The sequence below is a fragment of the Chiloscyllium punctatum genome, chromosome 3, assembly GCF_047496795.1.
Source record: "Chiloscyllium punctatum isolate Juve2018m chromosome 3, sChiPun1.3, whole genome shotgun sequence".
In the NCBI taxonomy this organism is placed as follows: Eukaryota; Metazoa; Chordata; class Chondrichthyes; order Orectolobiformes; family Hemiscylliidae; genus Chiloscyllium; species Chiloscyllium punctatum.
This window is the reverse complement of record NC_092741.1, coordinates 10,798,187-10,820,908: the sequence shown is the minus strand read 5'-3', so window position 1 is coordinate 10,820,908 and position 22,722 is coordinate 10,798,187. Positions and strand designations below refer to the sequence as shown.

At 42.8% G+C, this 22,722-nt stretch overlaps 1 protein-coding gene across 1 annotated transcript in view; it reads left to right on the top strand.

The window, feature by feature from the left end:
• Positions 1–4,131: 4,131 nt before the first annotated feature.
• The window catches only part of LOC140453932 (dynein axonemal heavy chain 6-like), a 306,453-nt gene continuing 287,862 nt past the window's right edge, over positions 4,132–22,722 (top strand). The window contains exons 1-2 of the mRNA XM_072548792.1: positions 4,132–4,231; positions 13,055–13,200. Of these exons, the coding sequence (XP_072404893.1) occupies positions 4,151–4,231; positions 13,055–13,200 (227 nt within the window). The 5' untranslated portion in view covers positions 4,132–4,150. The remainder of the gene's footprint in view (positions 4,232–13,054; positions 13,201–22,722) is intronic.

Genomic DNA, 22,722 nt, shown 5'->3' with positions numbered 1-22,722 from the left:
ATTGATGTTTCGGGCACTAGGAATGAGGCAGGTGGACCGGAGGGGGGAATGCTGAGAGATAACTGGGAAGGGGGGTGGGGCTGGGGAGAAGGTAGCTGGAAATGCGATAGATCGATGACGGTAGTGGTGAAAGTGATAAGTTGGAGTGGAGGGTGGAGCAGATGAGTGAGAAGGAAGATGGACAGGTAGGACCAGTCAAGGGGATGGTACCAACTTGGAGGCTTGGGAATGGGATAAGTTGGGGGGAGGGGAAATAGGGAAACTGGTGAAATCCACATTAATCCCATGTTGTTGCAGGGTCCCAAGGTGGAAGATGAGGCATTCTTCCTCCAGGCATTGGGTAGTAAGAGTTTGGCATTGGAGGACGCCCAAAACTTGCATGTTCTTGGTGGAGTGGGAGGGGGTGTTGAACTGTTCAGCCACGGGGTGGTGGGGTTGGTTGGTGCGGGTGCCCCAGAGATGTTCCATGAAACGATCCGCAAGTTGGCATCCTATCTCCCCGATGTAGAGGAGACCACATCGTGTGCAATGGATACAGTAGATGATGTGCGTAGAAGTAGAGGTAAATTTCTGTCAGATGTGGAAAGATCCTTTGGGGCCTTAGGCAGATGTGAGGGGGGAGGTGTGGGTGCAGGTTTTACACCTCCTGCGGTGGCAGGTGATGAGTGGGTTGGTGGAGGGCGTGGATCCAACAAGGGAATCGTGGAAGGGAATGGTCTCTTCCAAATACTGATAGGGATGGGGAGGGAAATATATCCCTCATGGTGTGGTCTGTTTGCAGGTGGCAGAAGTGACGGAGCATGATGTGATGTATGCAAAGGTTGGTAAAGTGGAAGATGAGGGCCAGGGCAATTCTATCCATTGCGATTGAAGTGGTGGGGGTTCAAGGGCAGAGGAGCGGGAAGTAGAGGAGATGCACTGGAGGGCATCATCGACCATGTGGAAGGGGAAATTGCGATGTTTAAAGAAGGAGGCCATCTGGGATGTTCTATGATGGAATTGGTCCTCCTGGGAGCAGATGCAGTGGAGGTGGAGGATTTGGGAATAAGGGATGGCATTTTTGCAGGGGTTTGGGTGGGAGGAGGTGTAGTCTAGGTACTGTAGGGGTCCGTGGGTTTGCAGTAAATGTCCGTTTTGAGACGGTCACTGGAAGCGGAGATGAAGAGGTCCAGGAAGGGGACGGAGGTATCCGAGATGGTCCAGGTGAACGTGAGAATAAAGTTGGAGATATTTGTGAAGTTGATGAACTGTTCAACTTCCTTGTTGGAGCATGGGGTGGCGCCAATACAGTCATCGATTTAATAGAGGAAAAGGTGAGGAATGGTGCCGGTGTAGTTGCGGAAGATGGACTGTTCCACATGTCAACGATGAGGCAAGCATAACTGGGGCCCGTGTGGGTGCCCATGGCTATCCCTTTGGTTTGGAGGAAGTGGGAGGATTGGAAGGAGAAGTTTTTGAGGGTGAGGACCAATTCAGCCAGACAAATGAGAGTGTCTGTGTAAGGGTACTGGTTGGGTCGGCATGAGAGGAAGAAAGGGAGGGCTTGGAAACCTTTGTCGTGGTGGATAGATGTGTACCGGAACTGTGTGTCCACGGTGAAGTTAAGGATTTGGAGGCAGGGAAAAGGAAAGTGTTGGAGGAAGTGAAGGGCGTGGAAGGTGTCCCGAATGTATGTGGGGAGATCCTGGACCAAGGGGGAACAGGACGGTGTCAGGGTATGCAGAGATGAGTTTGGTGGGACAGGAGCAGGCTGAGACAATGGGTTGACCAGGGCAGGTTTGTGAATCTTGGGGAGGAGGTAGAATTGGGCAGTATGGGGTTTGCGGATGATAAAGTTGGAGGCTGTGGATGGGAGATCCCCAGAGGTGATAAGGTTGTTGATGGTCTGAAAGATGATGTTTTGGTGATGGGAGGTGAGGCCGTGGTCGAGGAGGCAGTATGAGGTGGTGTCTCTGAGCTGGTGCCTGGCTTCAGCAGTGTAGAGGTCGGTGAACCAAACTACTACAGCACCCTCCTTATCTGCTGGTTTAATGGTGAGGTTGGTGTTGAAGGGAGGGAATGGAACCTTTACCAATGTTTGCTGCCCCTTGCTATTTTTGTTAGCTCCACACAACTGATTGCATGTTTTGATTTTTTAATCTAAAATCCACTTTTACTAATTTTACTAATTTTACTAATCAATTTTACTAATTGATTGGGAGAGGAGTCCAGCTGGGAAGATGGTAGAGCAGCAATGGCAGGAGTTTCTGGGGATAATTCGGGAGGCACATCCCAAGAACATCATCTCGAGGGGAAAAAACATACTAAGCAGAGGACAAAGCAACTGCAAGGCAGTCGGAAGGATGACTGCCTTATACACAAGGATCTTGCTATAAGCGCGGATGTCATGCTCGTTAAAGACTTTTATTCCTACGTGTCTAAAGGCAGCACTTTCAGCAGGGATGCTATGTTGAATCTTCGCGTCAATGTCAGCTTCCCAGGCAGGGGAAATGTTCCATGTTTGGGAGGATTTCTATGTTGATCTTATTGGAGGGAACTAGAATGTGAGGTGATAACAGCCAGAGGACTGTAGACTCGTGCGGAGTGGGGACGGTCCTTGGAGTGGGGACCATTGTGGATGGTCAGCGGCTTGCGAGCCCAGGCAGATAACATGGAAGCCTCTGTGCTGACTGACTGGAGGCCCTTTATGGAAAGGCTGCAATACTTATCCTTTTCACTTTATTCTCATTTTTCTAACTTGTATTATGAACAATTGTAAGTAATGTAACTTACTTTTCCTTTCTTTTTCCCATTATTTCTGTATTTTATATCTAAGATCTGTCCCTGGGTAGTTGTAGCTAAGATGGCACCATATAGAGTGACATTGTAAATGTTTCACTGCACTCCTGTACTTCTTTATTTGAGTACACGTGACAATAAAGGATATTCTAATTCTATTTCAAAAGAATAAACGTCCTCCTAGAATTTACCCTGTATCAAGTCACTTAAGGATCTTATATGTTTCAATAAGGTAGCATATATTCTAAATGCCAACTGAGAGAAACCTGAAGTGTTCAAAATGTGATCACATGATAACACTCCCATCGCTGGAATGAATTGTGTGAACGTTCTGCTTGGCTTCGCACCACATTTTGCCTTTATGAAGTGCCTTGGGACATTTTATTACCTTAAAGGTGTGCTATAAATAAAAACTGTCATTGTTTTCTTTCCTTATATGTAAAATTTCCAGAATTATGAATTTCCAGAGTTAAACTGTCATTTCTCTTCGAGGTACCAATGCACATTCAGAATAAAGGGTCACACGTTTAAGTCAGGGATGAGGAAGAAATTCTTCTCTCAGAGTTTAGTGAATCTGTAGAACTGGTTCATTAAATATATTCATGGCTGAGATAGACATATTTTTAATCTGTAATGGAAACAAGGAAAGTGAGAAAAAGGTATGATTTGGAGATGCCGGTGTTGGACTGGGGTGTACAAAGTTAAAAATCACACAACACCAGGTTATAGTCCAACAGGTTTAATTGGAAGCACACTAGCTTTCGGAGCGACGCTCCTTCATCAGGTGATAGTGGCGGGCTCGATTGTAACAGAATTTATAGCAAAAATTTACAGTGTAATGTAACTGAAATTATACATTGAAAAATTGATTGTCTATTAAGCCTTTCATCTGTTAGAATACAGTGATAGTTTCACTTTTTTCATGTGTAAATCACAAATCCTTTTTTTTAAAGTTGCATTTTCGGGTTAGCTGTTAACAATGATGATAGCTAGACACTATGTTGAAGGTGTTGGCCCCCTGTGTTAGAAAAAAGGTAGAAAGTGGAGTTGAGGATTACCAGACTGAATGAGCTCACTGGCCTACTTCTGCTATGTCATATGGTCTTCAGGTCTTATTATTATGGACGACAGCATAATTGCCACATTTTAGATTTTGTTTCAGATTTTTAGAATTGACAGTTTTTATTGTTATTGGAATTGTTTCAATGTCATAGTTTCTCAGGCCAGATATATTTGGATGACACAGTTCTATCATGTAATAGAAAATGGCTGATATAGTAAGCGGGAATCTTCTGCTCTTGTGGAAATTCTGAAAATTTACATTGCACTGTTTTCCATGTATAAACAGGATTTTTCCCCTTCCGTTACCCGGATGACGATCGAGGATGATCCCGACTTTACATCCCGTATTTACCTGAAGTCTGGAGACTTGAAAGCATTTATGACACCTACTGTAAGTTAACTCTGAAGTTTAAGTGACTAGTGATGTATGATCCCAACATACAGTAATATTGACCATTCAATTAATTGTGTTCATGACTGAATTGAAATAAAGATGAATATATAGACAGCCAGTATAAAAAGAAATGAAGTCAGAAAATCTGTTCTGTGCAATTGTTTTTTTCTCTTTTCCTTATCTCCAAGTCAATATTCCTCATCTAAGCACTAGCTTATTTTCATTATATGCACAGATGGAGATTCCAACATCTTGCTGGTAATTAAATTTCACAGTACCGTTCTCTCTTACTCTGCCTGTATTTCTCACAGTTATTCACACAACACATATATACAGATATTATTCAAATACATATATAAACATGTGCACACATACTAATATATACATGAATTCATTATTATTTGGAAACTTGGATTATGTGTATATCTTTATATTTGAATTTGATTTCTATAATGTGAAAGGGAGACATGATTTTAGTTTTTTAGATCTGTTTTAAGGCAGTGACATGGTATTGATACATGCATTCTTAATGAGGGTTTATAGCCTTGGAATAGAGCTTGAGGTGAACAGTTCAGTGCTTTCGGAAAAATGTAGATGAGAAAAAGAAACATACTGATATCTGGAGACAGGATTGCAGCATCACAAAAAGATAGAATTGTTCAGAAGATTAGTTTGTATCTGCAGGTTCAGTCAGAGGAAAAAGGTTGTTCAACATTCTCCAAAAAGTAAGGGCTAGAAAAAAGTCCTGAGTGACTAAAAAGAAAATTCCAGAAGCAGAAGACTGCAAGGCGATGAAGATGTGGAAACCCCATGTGTTTCTTTCTGTAAGTGTTAATAAGAAAAATGTTTCACAAAACAATTGCAGCTGTGCCAATTGATCAAGGAATTGCTTGACTCAAGATGACCCTTCACCAAGGGTTAAATCTCTAGAAGATTTTTGCTGAGTGTAAAATGTTTGAATCTTTGTTTTGGATCTTTGTAATAAAATCACTTTGAGTACTTGTACAGTGTAATTTGTGTTTTTCTCATTTGTGTGTCATAAATTCTGATGTTCTTTTGTTGTAAATACATTAGCAGCATCTCATGAGTAAATACAACGATTGACCACCATGGTAAACAAACAACAAAACTTAAACAATGCTCTTTCAAGTGAGTCGTGATTTGGAGATGCCGGTGTTGGACTGGGGTGTACAAAGCTAAAAATCACACAACACCAGGTTATATTCCAACAGGTTTAATTGGAAGCACACTAGCTTTCGGAGCGACGCTCCTTCATCAGGTGATAACGGAGGGCTCAATCCTAACGAGGAATTTATAGCAAAAATTTGCAGTGTGATGTAACTGAAATTATACAAAATCACCTGATGAAGAAGCGTCGCTCCGAAAGCTAGTGTGCTTCCAATTAAACCTGTTGGACTATAACCTGGTGTTGTGTGATTTTTAACTTTCAAGTGAGGTTTTACTCACTTTGGGATCTGACTTGTCCCACATTGCCATCAGCTGTGGCAAGTGGGAGTGCTCTGTATGATCAGAATTTCCTAAATTTGAGAGTTCTGTGAACCTTTAAAGACAAACATTCGGAGGTACTGAGCATAAAATCAAGAATGTTTTGTGAAATATATTACACAGTTTGGATTTGAAAAATGGCTTTGGCTTTTGTTAAACTTTTTTGGAAGGAAAACATGTAACAATGGGTTATCTGATACCCTTGACAAAGGCTGAGAGGATTAGCAGAAAAATAGAAGGTAGGAGTAAAAGCAGGATTTCAAAAGGCTGTGATGCCTAAAGTGATAACTCAGTATTTGAAGTTAAATGAATTGAAACCTGAACTTGGTGTGTCATAACTAGAATTATCTCAGATTCAGTTACAAATGAAAAATCTCATCATCGGGAACAATTTGCTGCATCTTTTATGCATTTGGGAACTGGCAAGGCAGCAACAAGTTGCCAAATGGGGAGACTATAGATTACTACTCACCTTATGAACCAGCTAATTAAGTAATATTCAGCTTCCAATTTTACCAAACATGACAAATAAGCTGGACATTGAAAATTCTCAGCACAGAAGCCAAAGCAGGGTACTTGGTGATCTCAGGTCTCCACTGGTTGTGAGGAGCCTCCATGTTGCTCAGCACCAAATAGCATCGCAGGACATGATCATGGCCACCTGCGGCATGCACCCCTCATTCAAGGACCTTGGCATCCAACATTTGCCTAAATCCCACGACAGTCATGGCACCTCTGTACAATTTACTTAGGAAGCTCTGAATTGCATTGTAGGGCACAAGGGCAAATAGGAGAAAGTGAAGACTGCAGAGTCAGAGTCAAATGTGTGGCGCTGAAAAAGTACAGAGGTCAGGCAGCAATCCGAGGAGCAGGAGAGTCGAGGTTTTGGGCAAATAGCTTTGGAAAGCTGCTGCAAGGACAGGCACATGGACAGGCACCCAGATTGTCAGAGTGGATCACAGGACTGCTTGCTTGCTTTCTCTCTTAGCACTTGTTCACCTAGCTCCAACTTGCGTGCTTGCAACATCCATGCCTTGCCTTCCCATGCCATGCTATGCCTTACCTTTTACTGCATTGGAACTTCAGCCAGAGCCAAATACTATCAGTACAGCTGCATTGATGTGCTCTTTTGTGCACACACACACACACACAGGTTGCTCCTTGTTATGCAGCTGTCAGGGGAGGTTGTCTTTAGGAACAGCACACCAAGCCATCAGTCTAACAGGTACAGGCTGTGCCTGCTGCCTGCATGGCAAATTCACTCCTCATTTAGTCAACCAAATAGCCATGTCAGAATCTGGGCATCAGTCCTCAGTCCAGTTAAGATGGGACTTCCTTCTATCAGGGGCTTCTGGTATTGTCAATCAGTAGTAAGATCTGTATACATTCCATGAGCTTGGCCAGTTATCTGCTTGAGCCACTTAAGGTCAGGGAATCCCTAGGATAGGAGAGTTCAAAACTAGCAAGCATATTTTTCAGATGAGTGGAGAAAGATTTAAAAATGACATGAGGGGCAACTTTTTTTTTACGTAGAGAGTGGTTTGAATGTGGAATAAACTGCCAGAAAAAGGTAGGTGCAGGTACAGTTACAACATCTAAAACACATGTGGATAGGTACATGAATAGGAAAGGTTTGGAGGGATATGGGCCAAGTGCAGACAGATGGGACTAGTTTAGTTTGGGAACATGGTCAGCATAGGCTGGTTGAACTGAAGGATCTGTTTCCATGCTGTATGACTATATGACTCTAAGGGGGCTGTGCAGGGTTGGGGCTATGAGCTTGGAGGCAGTGGGGGTAAGATTACTGAATGAAATGGAATTAGTGACCGTGTGAACACAATATCATGGTGGGGTAATGCGCTGGGGGAGAAAACTTGTTGAGCTTTCTTTCTTGATAACATTAAGCCATTAAAGCTTCATAGCCAATACAACAAGATGCTGAGAACTGAGGCCTCATAGATATTTTGGTCCTTATTTTCACACACATTTCATGAGTAGGCTAAATGTGATAGCTGCCTTCTTTCTGTGTATCGGGTTTTACATCAAGAATCAGATTATCAATGGCTGTGGATCCAATACAGCACACAAAAATCTAATAATTTCTTGAACACGAAATTCCACTTGCAGGCACGATAGCATACAGCTCATAATATTTGTGCTCTCGAAAGTTTGTTTAACATCTTTTACATCTGAAAACGTTTCCTAACTTCAATCCTGAGGCTTGGAGGTGCCAGTGTTGGACTGGGGTGGGCAAAGTTAAAAATCACCCAACCCCAGATTGTAGTCCAACAGGTTTATTTGGAAGCACTAGCTTCATCAGATGGTTGTCAGCTGACGAAGGAGCAGCGCTCTGAAAGTTAGTGCTTCCAAATAAACCTGTTGGACTTTAACCTGGTGTTTGTGATTTTTAACTCGATCATGAGAAGTATGGTTTCCAAATTTTGTGTCACCCTCAAATTTTGTAATCGTGCCATGTGCACCCAAGTCTTTGTTATACATTGATAAAAGAAAGGTACTAACATCCTGAGGAACCCCACTTCCTTCAATCTACAAAATAATCATTTACCACTGATCTCTTCCTGACATGCAGCCATATTTCAAACTCATGCTACCAATGTCCCTTTTATTCCATGGTTCTAACTTTGCTGACAAGCCCATTACGTGGCACTTTGTCAAATGCTTTTAGTATTCCATGAACATCATATTAACATTACCTGCTCTCTCTGTTACTTCTCTGTAACAAACAAAAACACAAGGTAGCTTGTTAAATACAATTTGCCTTTAATAAAAGTGACTGTTAGTTCTGTTGCAGTTCTTCAGCCTCTGATATCCCTCTGCATGGTGGATTAGAAAATTAAGACCCATGCTCTGCAATTCCCATCCTTATTTCCTTCAGAACTTTTGATGCATCACATCTGTTGCTGGTGACATCAGCTTTAAATATTGCTAGCCTATCTAATACCACCCGCTCCCCCCAACCTTTATTAAATTTTAGTCTACCTATTGTCTCAACCACCTTCTCTTCCTTGATTGTGAAATATTTTGGTATGCTTGCCTTTATTGGTCAGTGCATCGAGCATAGGAGTTGGGAGGTCATGTTGTGGCTGTATAGGACATTGGTTAGATCACTTTTGGAATACTGTGTGCAATTCTGGCCTCCCTACTATAGAAGGATGTTGTAAAACGTGAAAGAGTCCAGAAAAAATGAACAAAAATGTTGACAGGGTTGGAGGGTTTGGGCTATGGGGAGAGGCTGAATAGACAAGGGCTATTTTTCTCTGGAAAGTTGGATGCTGAACGGTACCCTATAGAGGTTTATAAAATTATGCAGGGCATGGATAGGAAAAATTAGACAAGGTCTTTCCTCCAGGATAGGGAAGTCCAGAACTAGAGGGCATAAGTTTAAGGTGAGAGGGAAAAAAGGACAATGTTTTCACACACAGGGTGGTGCGTGTATGGAATGAGATGCCAGAAGAAGTGGTGGAGGCTGGGAGTGGATTACAACATTTAAAAAGCATCTGATGGATATATGAATAGGAGGGGTTTCGAGGGATATGGGCCAAACATTGGTAAATGGGACTACATTTATTTAGGATATCTAGTCGGCTGAGTTGGACCGCAGGGTCTGTTTCTGTGCTGTACATCTCTATGACTCTAAGTCATTTTCATTTATTGTGTAAAACAGTTCTACCTCAAATACTCTACCCTCTTATCTCTTGCCCAAAACCAATATACATGCTGATGTAAGTAAACTTATACCATTAACCAATTGGGACTTTTTTTTTGGTCCACCTTAACTAAACTTAGTTAAAAATCACACAACCCCAAGTTATAGTCAAACAGGTTTATTTGGAAGCACTAGCATGCAATATTTTAATCTTGACTTCTTTGCAAGTTAGCCAATTCTACAGGTTGCCGCTCTTCATCTTTGTACTAAATGCTTTACCCTTTATCCTTCTACTCTGACCCATGGTTCTGGACTCTCCCACCATTGGGAACACCCATCCTGCATCTGTCTAGTTCTGTTCAAATTTTATAGGTTTCTATGAGCTCCTCATTCTTCTAAACTCCAGTGAATATAGGACTTGTCGATCCAATCTCTCCTCATGTATCAGTTCTGCCATCACAGGAATCAGTCTGGTCAACCTTTGTTACACTCCCCCCATCGCCAGAACATCCTCCCTCAGATAAGGGGACCGTGACTGCCACAGTACTCTTGTGTAGTTTCACTAAGGCCTTATATATATATGCAACAAGACATTCTTGCTCTTGTTCTCCACTCCTATCACTATAAAATCCAATATACCATTTATCTACTTGACTTTCTGCTGCACTTGCATGCTTACCTTCAGTGACTGATGTACAAGGAAACCCAGGTCTCTTTCAATTTACAGCCATTCATGAGAAGATGACATGTGTTAGATACCAATGCCCACGAATGAGGGGCTAATGTGACTGGTGCCATGGATCTTGCCCTGAGATGCTGAACAACATGAAAGCTTATTGCAGCCAGCAGTGACTGAAGTCAGCAGATATCTGCTCTGAATTCCATGTTAAGAGTGTTGATGTCTCGTGTTTTTGGTACATTTGAGAAACTATGTGGAGGTGCCTGAATAATTCTTTATAAAAGGTCAATTAAAAGATATTAGAACTTCATTTTAAACAAAACCTTTTGAAAAGTGTGATACAACATGTGATACATTGCTGGTCTTGTACTTTGACTCACGTCAGGCAAAATACTTGCCTGTTTATAACTGAGCTTTATGGCTGTTCTTTCTGCAGTCTTTCTTTATTCTTCCTGTCAAAGTGCATAGCCTCAGACTTCTGCATATTATATTCCATCTCATATTTTCATATCTATCATTCTAACATAATATTTTCTCTCCTTGCTTTGTACCAGTAACAACTCAGCCTCAGGTTCATTGTCTTTAAGTTGAAGCTCCTCAAGCAGTAAACACTGCAGATGTGATTTCCAGGAGCTAATACATGCTGCAGCTGTGACACATCACCTACCCTGTCATCCTTAATGTCTTTAATTAATTACTTAACTTATTTTACTGAATTATTTAATTTCATTTCTACAGTATTTTAATTGTACCACCAGTTTCTATTATATTTTATATTAGGAACAGTATAGAACTTAACCACTGAGCAGATATTCATTAAACCTTCTTCCTCTATCGAGGAATAACCAATTCCCAAGCTAAATAAGTTATAAAAAATAAAGAAGCGGCTACTTCCCCTCTTCCCCAAACTCCTTTCATCAACAACTCCCAGCACACTATTCAAAGATACACACAGGCAAAGCATACAGGTACAACGAGTGATGAGGAAAGCAAGGAGAAAGTTTATACTTGGAATAGAATAGAACAGAATATCTTTTATTGTCACATGTAGAAGAAAATGAGGACTGCAGATGCTGGAGATCAGAGCTGAAAATGTGTTGCTGGAAAAGCACAGCAGGTCAGGCAGCATCCAAGGAGCAGGAGAATCGACGTTTCGGGCATCAGCCCTTCTTTCCTGAAGAAGGGCTGATGCCCAAAACGTCGATTCTCCTGTTCCTTAGATGCTGCCTGACCTGCTGCGCTTTTCCAGCAACACATTTTCAGCTATTGTCACATGTACTCCAGTACAGGAGTACAGTGAAATGTTTTTACAATGGCTGCCTTTAATGGTGCCATCTCAGGTACAAGTACCGAGGCTGTTGTGTCACAATTGTCTTTCGCGACCGTAGGGGCTGCTCTCTCATTAGAGAAAAGTGACCGATGGTGATTTAACCTGAGGACCACCAGACCTCAAGCGAGGGAAGAGGTTGAGAAGGAGAGTCCTTCATGGTAACCTCAAACCGGTGATGGGAATTAAACCCACGCTGTTGGCATCAAACTGTTCTGCGAACCAACCATCCAGCCAACTGAGTTAAATTGATCGCCAAGTACCAAGGTACAAATCTTGGATACAAAAGAGGAATAAAAGCAAAAGTAGTAACATTATTTATAGTGTCTAAAAATTAAGTTAGAAATAAGATATTTATAACATAGTTAAAGGATTGACATTACTGTCTGGTAAAGAATTTCAAATAGCAGCAGCTCAGCATTTTGCCAAATCCCAGTCCAACAAATGTCCCGTTCCATTCTGAGCCTCCAGTCCACTCCACACTGACACTCAGCTGCACCAAGGTAAGTTGTGCTGCTCCAGGATTCACTTCCCCTTGCTCTGCTCCAGGATTCACTTCCCCTTGCTCTGCTCCAGGACTCAGGATTCCCCCTCACTCTGCTCCGGGACTTGACTTTCCCCTCACTCTGCTCCTGGACTTCGGTTATCTAAATGTCTTTTAACTGTTGTAACTACCTGCATCTACTATTTCCTCTGGCAGTTCATTCCACGCACGAACCACTCTCTGTGTAAAAAGTTGTCCCCATCGTACTTTTAAATTTTTCTCCTCCCACCTTAAAATATGCCCCTAGTTTTGAACTCCCCCACCCTAGGGAAAAGACCTTTGTCTTTCACCTTATCTATGTCCCTAATGATTTTATAAACCTCAGTAAGGTCACCCATCAACTTCCTATGCTCCAATGAAAAAAGTCCTAGCGCTTCCAGTCTATTTTTATATCTCAAACCCTCCATTCGCAGCGACATCCTGGTAAATCTTTTCTGAACTCTCTTCACTTTAGTAGTATCCTTCCCAAAACAAGGCAACCAGTGCTGTACACAGTACTCCAGAAGGGGCCTCACCAACGTCCTGTACAATCTCAACATGACGTCCCAACTCTTAAACTCAAAAGTTTGAGCAATAAAAGCCAGTCTGTTAAATGCCTTCTTAACAATCCTGTCTAACATATGTTGAGGAACCCTTCAATGATGCCACTGTGTAGCACCTCAGCACATGTATTCTATGTTGAAGACACTTTAACTTGTCTTAAATCTATTAAAGTTAATTGTAAGATTGAACTGAGGCTAAATTTTGGATGTATCTAACTGTGTAAAAAGCATAGAGTGTAAAGTCTGTCTCACTGTAACTTGTTGGACACAATATGCATTCTTTGTTTTGTGGCTCCTACTTATAACCTCTTGGATTGGATGTGGTTGACACACAGTAAAGTGATTATAAAAGCAGTGATAATTACTGTAATTACTTTTGAATGTCATTTTTTTCCCTTGCATCAAAGTCAGTTCTCAGTCCTGTTGTGTAACCACCAATCTATATTGCAGAATTATTTAATGATAATTACTAACTTTGAATAATTGCTCTCAATATCAGATCCTTACATGTTGTCAATTCAAAGTTTAAAATGGATAATGCTTGCTTTCTTTTAGGGTTTGCACCCAGCAATTCCCACTGAAGAGCTTCCTAACAGTAGTGGTTGCTCTCTTCGAACGCCCATCTACAGAAGGGACATTCCTAAAAGACAGGAGATTTGGACAAAGTGGAAGGAGAGAGGAAAAACTTTCCGCTTTAACAAGTATGGTTAATAGAAAGCACAGCTCAATAGAATATCGTTTATGTTCTCCATGAGTCTCCTTCCACCCATCTAATCCTCTTAACAAAACTTTTCTCCCTTATACATTGCTCTGGAATCCTTAAACACATCTATGCTATTGACTTCATCTACTTCTTGAGGTAGCATATTCCGTCTTCTAATCTTAATCTCTTCTTCCTTTGACTTTCTTAATTGACTGATCAGTTACTATCTTATTTTCATTGCTCCAAGTTCAAGTGTCCCTAGAAATAACAATATCTTCTTTGGATCTACGCTATCAAACCTTTTTGTAATGTTGAAGACCTTTCTTAGGTCATTGTGTGGTCTTCTGTTATGTAGAGAAAGAACCCCAGCTAGCCAGTCTTTCCTGAGGGATATAAATGCACACGGAAGCCAATTATGTGTTTCCTTACTACCTGCTCCTACATTGAAGAGGCAAGTCAGCAGTAGAAAACGTTTTTCTCTCTCTCTCTATACATAAAAAACTGATTTTAAAAATTAGTTAAAGGGCACTGTAACAACAAATCGAATTGTTAAAAGAAATTTGTCATACTCAATTAAAATGTTTTTTCAGGGAGATTGATGCAGTCCAGTTCTTGTGGTGTCCACTGGTCATCAAAGGCCTCAAGAATACCAGTGGATAGTGCAGTTTCTCTCTCTCTCTTACTCTCTGTCTCTCTTTCTGTCCCTCCAGCGATAACTATGAATGGACATAAAACCAGTTCTTCAGGGTTTCTTCTTTTTTTCTCTTCCTGGTTTAGTCCTATATGGACTTTCTCATTAGTGGGATATGGCTGATAGGGCAGTTGCATGTTCCTCCTGCAGAATGTGGCAGGTGAAAGACCAACACATGTCTCTGCTGACCACATCTGTGGGAAGTGCACCCAAATCCAGCTCCTCGAAAACTGAGGGGACTGGAGCCGGAGCTGGTTGAACTGCTGAGGGAGAAATTGAGAGGATGTACAGGAAGGTGGTCACTCCTCAGACACAGGATAAGGACAGCTGGGTTACAGTCAGGGGGAGGACAGGGAACCAACAGACAGAGCAGGGATCCCCTGTGGCTATTCCCCTCAGCAATAAGTATACCGTTTTGGATACTACTGGTGGGGACGGCCGACCAGGGTAGAGCCATAGTTGTCAGGTCTCTGGCACTGGGCCTGGCACTGTGGCTCAGAAGGGAAGGGAGAGAATAGACAAGTGTTAATGGTAGGGGACTCAGTAGTTAGATGGATTGACAGGAGATTTTGTGGTCAATGGGACTCTTGGAAGGTATGTTGCTTCCTTGGTGCCAGGGTCTGGGATGTCGGGTTTACAAGATTCTGAAGGGGAGGGTGAGCAGCCAGAAATCGTGGCACATATTGGCACCAATGATATAGCCAGGAAAGGGATTGAGGATCTGAGAAGTGATGACAGAGAGCTAGGTTGGAAGCAGAAGAGCAGGATGACTAGAGTAGTGATCTCAGGTTTGCTACCAGTGCCACGAGATAGTGAAGTGAGGAACAGGCAGCGAATGCAGCTTAACACATGGCTGTGCAGCTAGTGCAGGAGGGAAGGCTTCAGATAGCTAGACCATTGGGATGTCATCTGGGGTAGGTGGGACCTCTACATGAAGGATGGGTTGCACCTGAACTGGGGGGGCAGAAATATCCTGGGTGGGAGATTTGCTTGTGTAGTTTGGGAGGTTCTAAACTACTTTGGCAGGGGAAACCAGAGCTACATATCTGAGAGGGGGGGTCGTTGTAGACAGAGCAATGACAGGATGTATTGAATCTATCAGGAAAGTTTTTCATGTGATAAAACAAAGGGATCGGTTAAAGTGTGTCTGCTTTAATGCAAGGAGCGTGGGTCAGTACTTGGGACTATGATGTTGTGGCCATAACGGAGACGTGGGTTTCACAGGGATAGGAACGGTTGCGAGATGTTCCAGGGTTTAGAACATTTAAAAAGACCAAGGAAGTGGGTGTAAGAGGAGGGGGTGTGGCATTGCTAATCAGACAGTGTGTCACAGCTACAGAAATGAAGGTTGGCAAGGAAGGTGTGTCCAATTGAGTCATTATGGGTGAAAGTTAAGAAAAGCAAGGGAGCAGCCACCTCATTGGGGATTTTCTACAGACCCTTTTATACCAATAGGGAGAATGAAGAACTCATAGGCCGGCAGATTTTGGAAAAATGCAGATGTAGCAGGGTTGTTATGGGTGACTTCAACTTTCCCAACATTGACTGCATCCTCCTTAGTGCAGATGGTTTGAATGGAGCTGTTTTTGTCAGGTGAGTTCAGGAGGGTTTCCTGACTCAGTATATGAACAGGCTGATGAGGGGAGAGGCCACTTTGGATTTTTGCTCAGCAATGAGCCAGGACAGGTGTCAGATCTCGTGGTGGGAGAACACTTTGGTGACAGTGATCATAACTGCCTCACATTTACTATAGCCATGGAGAGGGAAAGGAGCAATTACCATGGGATAATTGGGGAAGAGGAAATTATAACGCTATCAGACAGGAGTTGGGAAGTACAGATTGGGAGCAATTGTTTCATAGAAAGGGCACAACAAAAATGTGGAAACTGCTTCAAGAAAAGTTGTTATGAATGATACATAAATTTGTTCCTCTGAGACAAGTAAGAAGGGGGAATCTTCAGGAGCCTTGGATAATGAGAACAGTGGAGCTTCTTGTTAAAAGGAAAAAGGTGGAGGAAGCAAGGATCTTGCAGTTTTAGAGGATAACAGGCTTACTAGAAAGGAGCTCAAAAATGGACTGAGGAGAGGGCACAAAAAAGACTTGGTGGGAAGGATTAGGGAGAACCCAAAGGCATATCTGAGGAATAAGAGAATGATCAGGGAGAAGCTAGGGCTGGTCAGGGATAGTGTAGGGAACTTATGCGTGGAGTCTAAGCAGATAGGGGAAGCTCTAAATGAGTTTTGTGCATCAGTTTTCACTAAGGAAAGGGACCTTGTTGTGAATGAGAACTTTGAAGAGCCGGGAAGCAGGGTTGACCAGATCAAGATTGAGGAAGTTGATGTGCTTGAACTTTTGGCAAACATTAAGATTGATAAGTCCCCAGGGCCAGACCAGATTTATCCTAAGCTGCTCGGGGAAGCGAGAAAGGAGGTTGCTAAGCTGCTGGCGAACATATTTGCTTCTTCACTCTCCACAAGAGTCGTACTGGAGGATTGGATGGAGGTGAATATTGTTCCTCTTTTCAAGAAGAAGTAATTGGGAAATCCCTGGCAATTACAGACCAGTCAATCTTACTTCTGTTGTCAGCAAGGTTTTGAAAAGAATTCTGAGGGTTAGGATTTATGACTATTTGGAAAAGCATAGCATGATTAAAAGTAGTCAGCATGGCTTTGTGGGGGGCAGGTCATGCCTCACAAATCTTATTGAGTTCTTTGAGGAGGTGACAAGACAGGTCGATGAAGGTCGAGCAGTGGATGTGGTGTATGTGGACTTCAGCAAGGCATTTAATAAGGTCCCCTCAGTAGGCTCATTCATAAAGTCAGGAAGTATGGGATACAGGGAGATTTGGCTATCTGGATGCAGAATTGGTTAGCTGACAGAAGGCAGAGAGTGGTTGTAGATGGAAAGTATTCTGCCTTGAGGTCAGTGTTGAGTGGTGTCCCGCAGGGCTCTGTTCTTGGGCCTCTGCTATCTGTAGCTTTTATAAATGACTTGGATGAGGAGGTTGAGGGGTGGCTTAGTACCAATGACATACCAGTGCTGTTGATTAGTATCGAGGGCTGTTGCAGGCTGCAGCGTGACATAAACAGGATGCAGAGCAGGGCTGAGAAATGGCAGATGGAGTTCAACCTGGATAAATGCAAAGTGATGAATATAGGATTAAAGACAGGATTTTTGGCAGTGTGGAGGAACAGAGGGATCTGGGTGTGCAAATACATAGATCCCTCAAATTTACCACCCAAGTGGATAGGGTTGTTAAGAAAGCATATGGTGTTTTGGCTTTCATTAATGGGGAATCGAGTTTAAGAGCTGCAAGGTTTTGCTGCAGCTGTACAAGTCCCTGGTGAGACCACACTTTGAGTATTGTCTCCACATCTGGTCGCTCTATTATAGGAAAGGTACAGAGGCTTTGGAGAGGGTGCAAAGAAGGTTTACCAGGATGCTGCCTGGACTGGAGGGCTTGCCTTACTAAGAGAGGTTGACTAAGCTCAGACTTTTGTCTCTGGAGAGAAGGAGGAGGAGAGATGACCTGATCGAGGTGTACAAGGTAATGAGAGGCATGGATAGGATCAATATCCAGGTACCTTTCCTCAGGGCAGGATTGACTGCCACAATGGGTCATAGTTTTAAGGTGTTAGGAGGAAGGTACAGAGGAGACGTCAGAGGTAGGTTCTTTACGCAGAGTTGTGAATGCATGGAACGCGTTGCCAGTGGTGGTGGTGGAAGCAGAGTCATTAGGGACATTTAAGCGACTGCTGGACATGCATATGGACAGCAGTGAATTGAGGGGTACATAGGTTAGGTTATTTTATTTTATATTAGGATTAATCCTGGGCACAACATCGAGGGCTGAAGGGCCTGTTCTGCGCTGTACTGTTCTATGTTCTATGTTCTGTAATGATATGGACATGTCGAGTAAAGAGGAAGAAGGAGGCTTACATAAGGTTGAGGAAACAGGGTTCAGACAGAGCAGTGGAGGGATACAGGATAGCCAGAAGGGACCTGAAGAAAGGGATTAGGAGAGCTAAGAGAGGGCATGAAAAATCCTTGGCGGATAGGATCAAGGATAACCCCAAGGCATTTTATGCGTATGTGAGAAACCTGAGAATGACGAGAACGAGGGTAGGTCCGATCAAGGACAGTAGTGGGAGACTGTGTATTGAGTCAGAAGAGATAGGAGAGGTCTTGAACAAGTACTTCTCTTCAGTATTTACGAACGAGAGGGACCGTATTGTTGAAGAGGAGAGTGTGAAACGGACTGGTAAGCTAGAGGAGATACTTGTTAGGAAGGAAGATGTGTTGGACATTTTGAACAACTTGAGGATAGACAAGTCCCCTGGGCCTGACGGGATATATCCTAGGATTATGTGGGAAGCAAGAGAGGAAATTGCAGTACCGTTGGCAATGATCTTCTCGTCTTCACTGGCAACGGGGGTGGTACCAGGGGACTGGAGAGTAGCGAATGTTGTGCCCCTGTTCAAAAAAGGGAATAGGGATAACCCCGGGAATTACAGGCCAGTTAGTCTTACTTCTGTGGTAGGCAAAGTAATGGAAAGGGTACTGAGGGATAGGATTTATGAGCATCTAGAAAGACACTGCTTGATTAGGGACAGGCAGCACGGATTTGTGAAGGGTAGGTCTTGCCTTACAAGTCTTATTGAATTCTTCGAGGAGGTGACTAAGCATGTGGATGAGGGTAGAGCAGTGGATGTAGTGTACATGGATTTTAGTAAGGCATTTGATAAGGTTCCCCATGGTAGGCTTATGCGGAAAGTCAGGAGGCATGGGATAGAGGGAAATTTGGCCAATTGGATAGAAAACTGGCTAACCGGTCGAAGTCAGAGAGTGGTGGTAGATGGTAAATATTCAGCCTGGAGCCCAGTTACAAGTGGAGTTCCGCAGGGATCAGTTCTGGGTCCTCCGCTGTTTGTAATTTTTATTAATGACTTAGATGAGGGAGTCGAAGGGTGGGTCAGTAAATTTGCAGATGATACGAAGATAGGTGGAGTTGTGGACAGTGAGGAGAGCATTTGTCGTTTGCAAAGGGACTTAGATATGATGCAGAGCTGGGCTGAGGAGTGGCAGATGGAGTTCAACCCTGCCAAGTGTGAGGTTGTCCATTTTGGAAGAACAAATAAGAATGTGGAATACAGGGTTAATGGTAGGGTTCTTAGTCAGGTGGAGGAACAGAGGGATCTTGGGGTCTGTGTACATAGATCTTTGAAAGTTGCCACTCAGGTGGATAGAGTTTGTAAGAAGGCCTATGGAGTATTATCGTTCATTAGCAGAGGGATTGAATTCAAGAGTCGTGAAGTGATGTTGCAGCTGTACAGGACTTTGGTTAGGCCACAGTTGGAGTACTGTGTGCAGTTCTGGTCGCCTCACTTTAGGAAAGATGTGGAAGCTTTGGAGAGGGTGCAGAGAAGATTTACCAGGATGTTGCCTGGAATGGAGAATAGGTCGTACGAGGATAGGTTGAGAGTTCTCGGCCTTTTCTCGTTGGAACGGCGAAGGATGAGGGGTGACTTGATAGAGGTTTATAAGATGATCAGAGGAATAGATAGAGTAGACAGTCAGAAACTTTTTCCCCGGGTACAACAGAGTGTTACAAGGGGACATAAATTTAAGGTGAAGGGTGGAAGGTATAGGAGGGATGTCAGGGGTGGGTTCTTTACCCAGAGAGTGGTGGGGGCATGGAATGCGCTGCCCGTGGGAGTGGTAGAGTCAGAATCATTGGCGACCTTTAAGCGGCATTTGGATAGGTACATGGATGGGTGCTTAATCTAGGTTAGAAGTTCGGCACAACATCGTGGGCCGAAGGGCCTGTACTGTGCTGTATTGTTCTATGTTCTATGTTCTATGGAGGAAAGAGATGGGCAATATGTGCATGCTGAAGGTGTGATAATGAGCAATGTTAACCAGGGAGAGGTGAGGGAACATATATAAAAACCAGTGTCTAATCGGAAGGAGGGTGGTCTGCAGAAGGGAAATGCCTGTACTGATTATTATGTGTACATCTGTCTAAAAGACACACAGATTCCTGCTTATTTGTTAGCCAGATAAATATTTGTCATTTTAACACACAGGATAAACAAGGAAAGCATTTCCTTGATGCCCTCAGCGAAACTATTGTAGCGGAAAACTTTCATTGGGTTCAAATCTTTGATAGAATTTGATTATTGATCCTCAGGGAGTGTGATTATTTTCAATTATCAAATTGGTTTAAATGACAGCTGGAAATTGGGTACCTGGAGATTTCTGCCGGGCTTAGGATAAACTATTTGACTCAGGTCCAAAGTTATTGGAAGCACTAGCTTTCAGAACGCTGCTCCTTCATCAGGTAGTTGTGGAGTATAAGATTGTAAGACATAGAATTGAAAGCAAAAGTTTACAGTGTGATGCAACTGAAATTATATATTGAAAAAGACCTGGATTAGTTGTTAAATATTTTGGAATGACCCTGTTGGTTTCAGTTCTTCCATATGTAAATCCCAGAACTTCTTTTTAAAGATACATTCTCAAGTGAATTTTAACAATAGGTGCCATGTTGTCTCAGATAATGCATTGAAGGTGTAACTTGCCCTATGTGAGGCTGTCTGTACCCCAATGTTCAGACTGATTCTATTTCTAAAAAAAGAGATTTACAGAATCTTACATGGATTCCTGCAGTTTTTGAACAAAATAAAATGTAAGGTTGTGAAGGTTTGTAGCTCAGGTTGAGATTTAGGGTGTAGGTTTGCTCACTGAGCTGTAGGTTTGATATCCAGGCATTTCATTACTTGGCTAGGTAACATCATCAGTGGCGACCTCCAAGTGAAGCGAAGCTGTTGTCTCCTGCTTTCTATTTATATCTTTCTCCTGGATGGGGTTCCTGGGGTTTGTGGTGATGTCATTTCCTGTTTGTTTTCTGAGGGGTTGATAGATGGCATCTAGATCTATGTGCTTGTTTATGGCATTGTGGTTGGAGTGCCAGGCCTCTAGGAATTCTCTGGCATGTCTTTGCTTAGCCTGTCCCAGGATAGATGTGTTGTCCCAGTCGAAATGGTGGTTTTTTTCATCCGTGTGTAGGGCTATGAGGGAGAGGGGGGTCGTGTCTTTTTGTGGCTATAGATCATAGCCACAAAATCATGATTGAGGTCCAGCCATCAATTGCTGATGAGCTGCTGCATGTGTCTGAGGCCTATGATAATTTGCAAACAGCTCTTTTTCCAGAATGCAGAGTGAGGTCTCAGTCCTCATATAAAAGGTAAAGAGGAACATCTTAGGAGCAGCAGCAGAATGAGGTGCCAACCTGATGTAATCAAAGTCAAAGATTACAGTCATGCTAAACAGCAGAAAAAAACCTCCTGTTGTTCCAAGTGGGGATGATAAGTAAATTGAATTAAGCAGAGGGTTTTTCTTCCTTAAGCAGAGGGTTTTTTCTTATCTCTTTTCCCTTTCTCCCTTTCTCTTCTTTTGAAATGAACTGTAATTAAGGACCAGGTGGAAAGGAAATGTTTATAATTAAGAGTAAATTATAACTCAAAAAGATGGTCATTAATTCTTGAAATCTTTGTCACAGTGTTCAGTGAAAGCTGTTTTCTGCAGGAATGCAGAGTCAGGAGGGTGCATTTGATTGGAAGCGGGAGTTTTTTTTAGCAAAATGTCAAAGGGGTAGCAATATGAGGTTAGTCCACTTTTCAGATGAAGATAAGATTTATTCCGGAAATGAAGCTTCAAAGGAGTTGAGGATTGAAGCAGATTTAACTCAGCCTGGATTCTGGTTGTGTTGTTAGCAGGCTTTATGTTCTTAGCAGATGAATGTAAACATTATGAGTTCTGAAAAAGGATAATATTGGACTCAGAATGTTAACTCAATTTCTCTCCCAACAGATAATGTTGACCTGTTGAGTTTCTCCAGAACTTTCTGTTTTATTATGATGTTAACATTAGCTAACTGTTGCAATGGCATCTGTGAGACTACATAGAGTTTACAAAGGCTGTTTGCTCATATGACCTGCACATTAAAGAGTCATTTTCAAATAAACAATTGGTGTCTAATGTCACGACTCACTGGAGGAACATGCTTGAAGTCGAGCCCTATTTAGTAGTAAGGTTGATAGAAAGCACTTTACCTCTAACCATGGGTAAATCAAAGCTACTAATTAAAACTTTAATCCCCATACAAATTCCCCCTTACACATACAGACAGGGTAAAAACAATAACTGCAGATGCTGGAAACCAAATTCTGGATTAGTGGTGTTGGAAGAGCACAGCAGTTCAGGCAGCATCCAACAAGCAGCGAAATCGATGTTTCGGCCAAAAGCCCTTCATCAGGAATAAAGGCAGTGAGCCTGAAATGTGGAGAGATAAGCTAGAGGAGGGTGGGGATGGGGAGAGAGTAGCACAGAGTACAATGGGTGAGTGGGGGAGGAGATGAAGGTGATTTATTCCTGATGAAGGGCTTTTACCCGAAACGTCGATTTCGAAGCTACTTCGATGCTGCCTGAACTGCTGTGCTCTTCCAGCACCACTAATCCAGAATCTGGTTTCCAGCATCTGCAGTCATTGTTTTTACCTGGAAAAGGAGATAGGCAGGTCAGACAAGTCCGGACAAGTCAAGGAGACAGTGCTGAGCTGGAAGTTTGAAACTAGGATGAGGTGGGGGAAGGGGAAATGAGGAAGCTGGTGAAGTCCACATTGATGCCCTGGGGTTGAAGTGTTCTGAGGCGGAAGATGAGGCGTTCTTCCTCCAGGCGTCTGTTGGTGAGGGAGCGGCGGTGAAGGAGGCCCAGGACCTCCATGTCCTCGGCAGAGTGGGAGGGGGAGTTGAAATGTTGGGCCACGG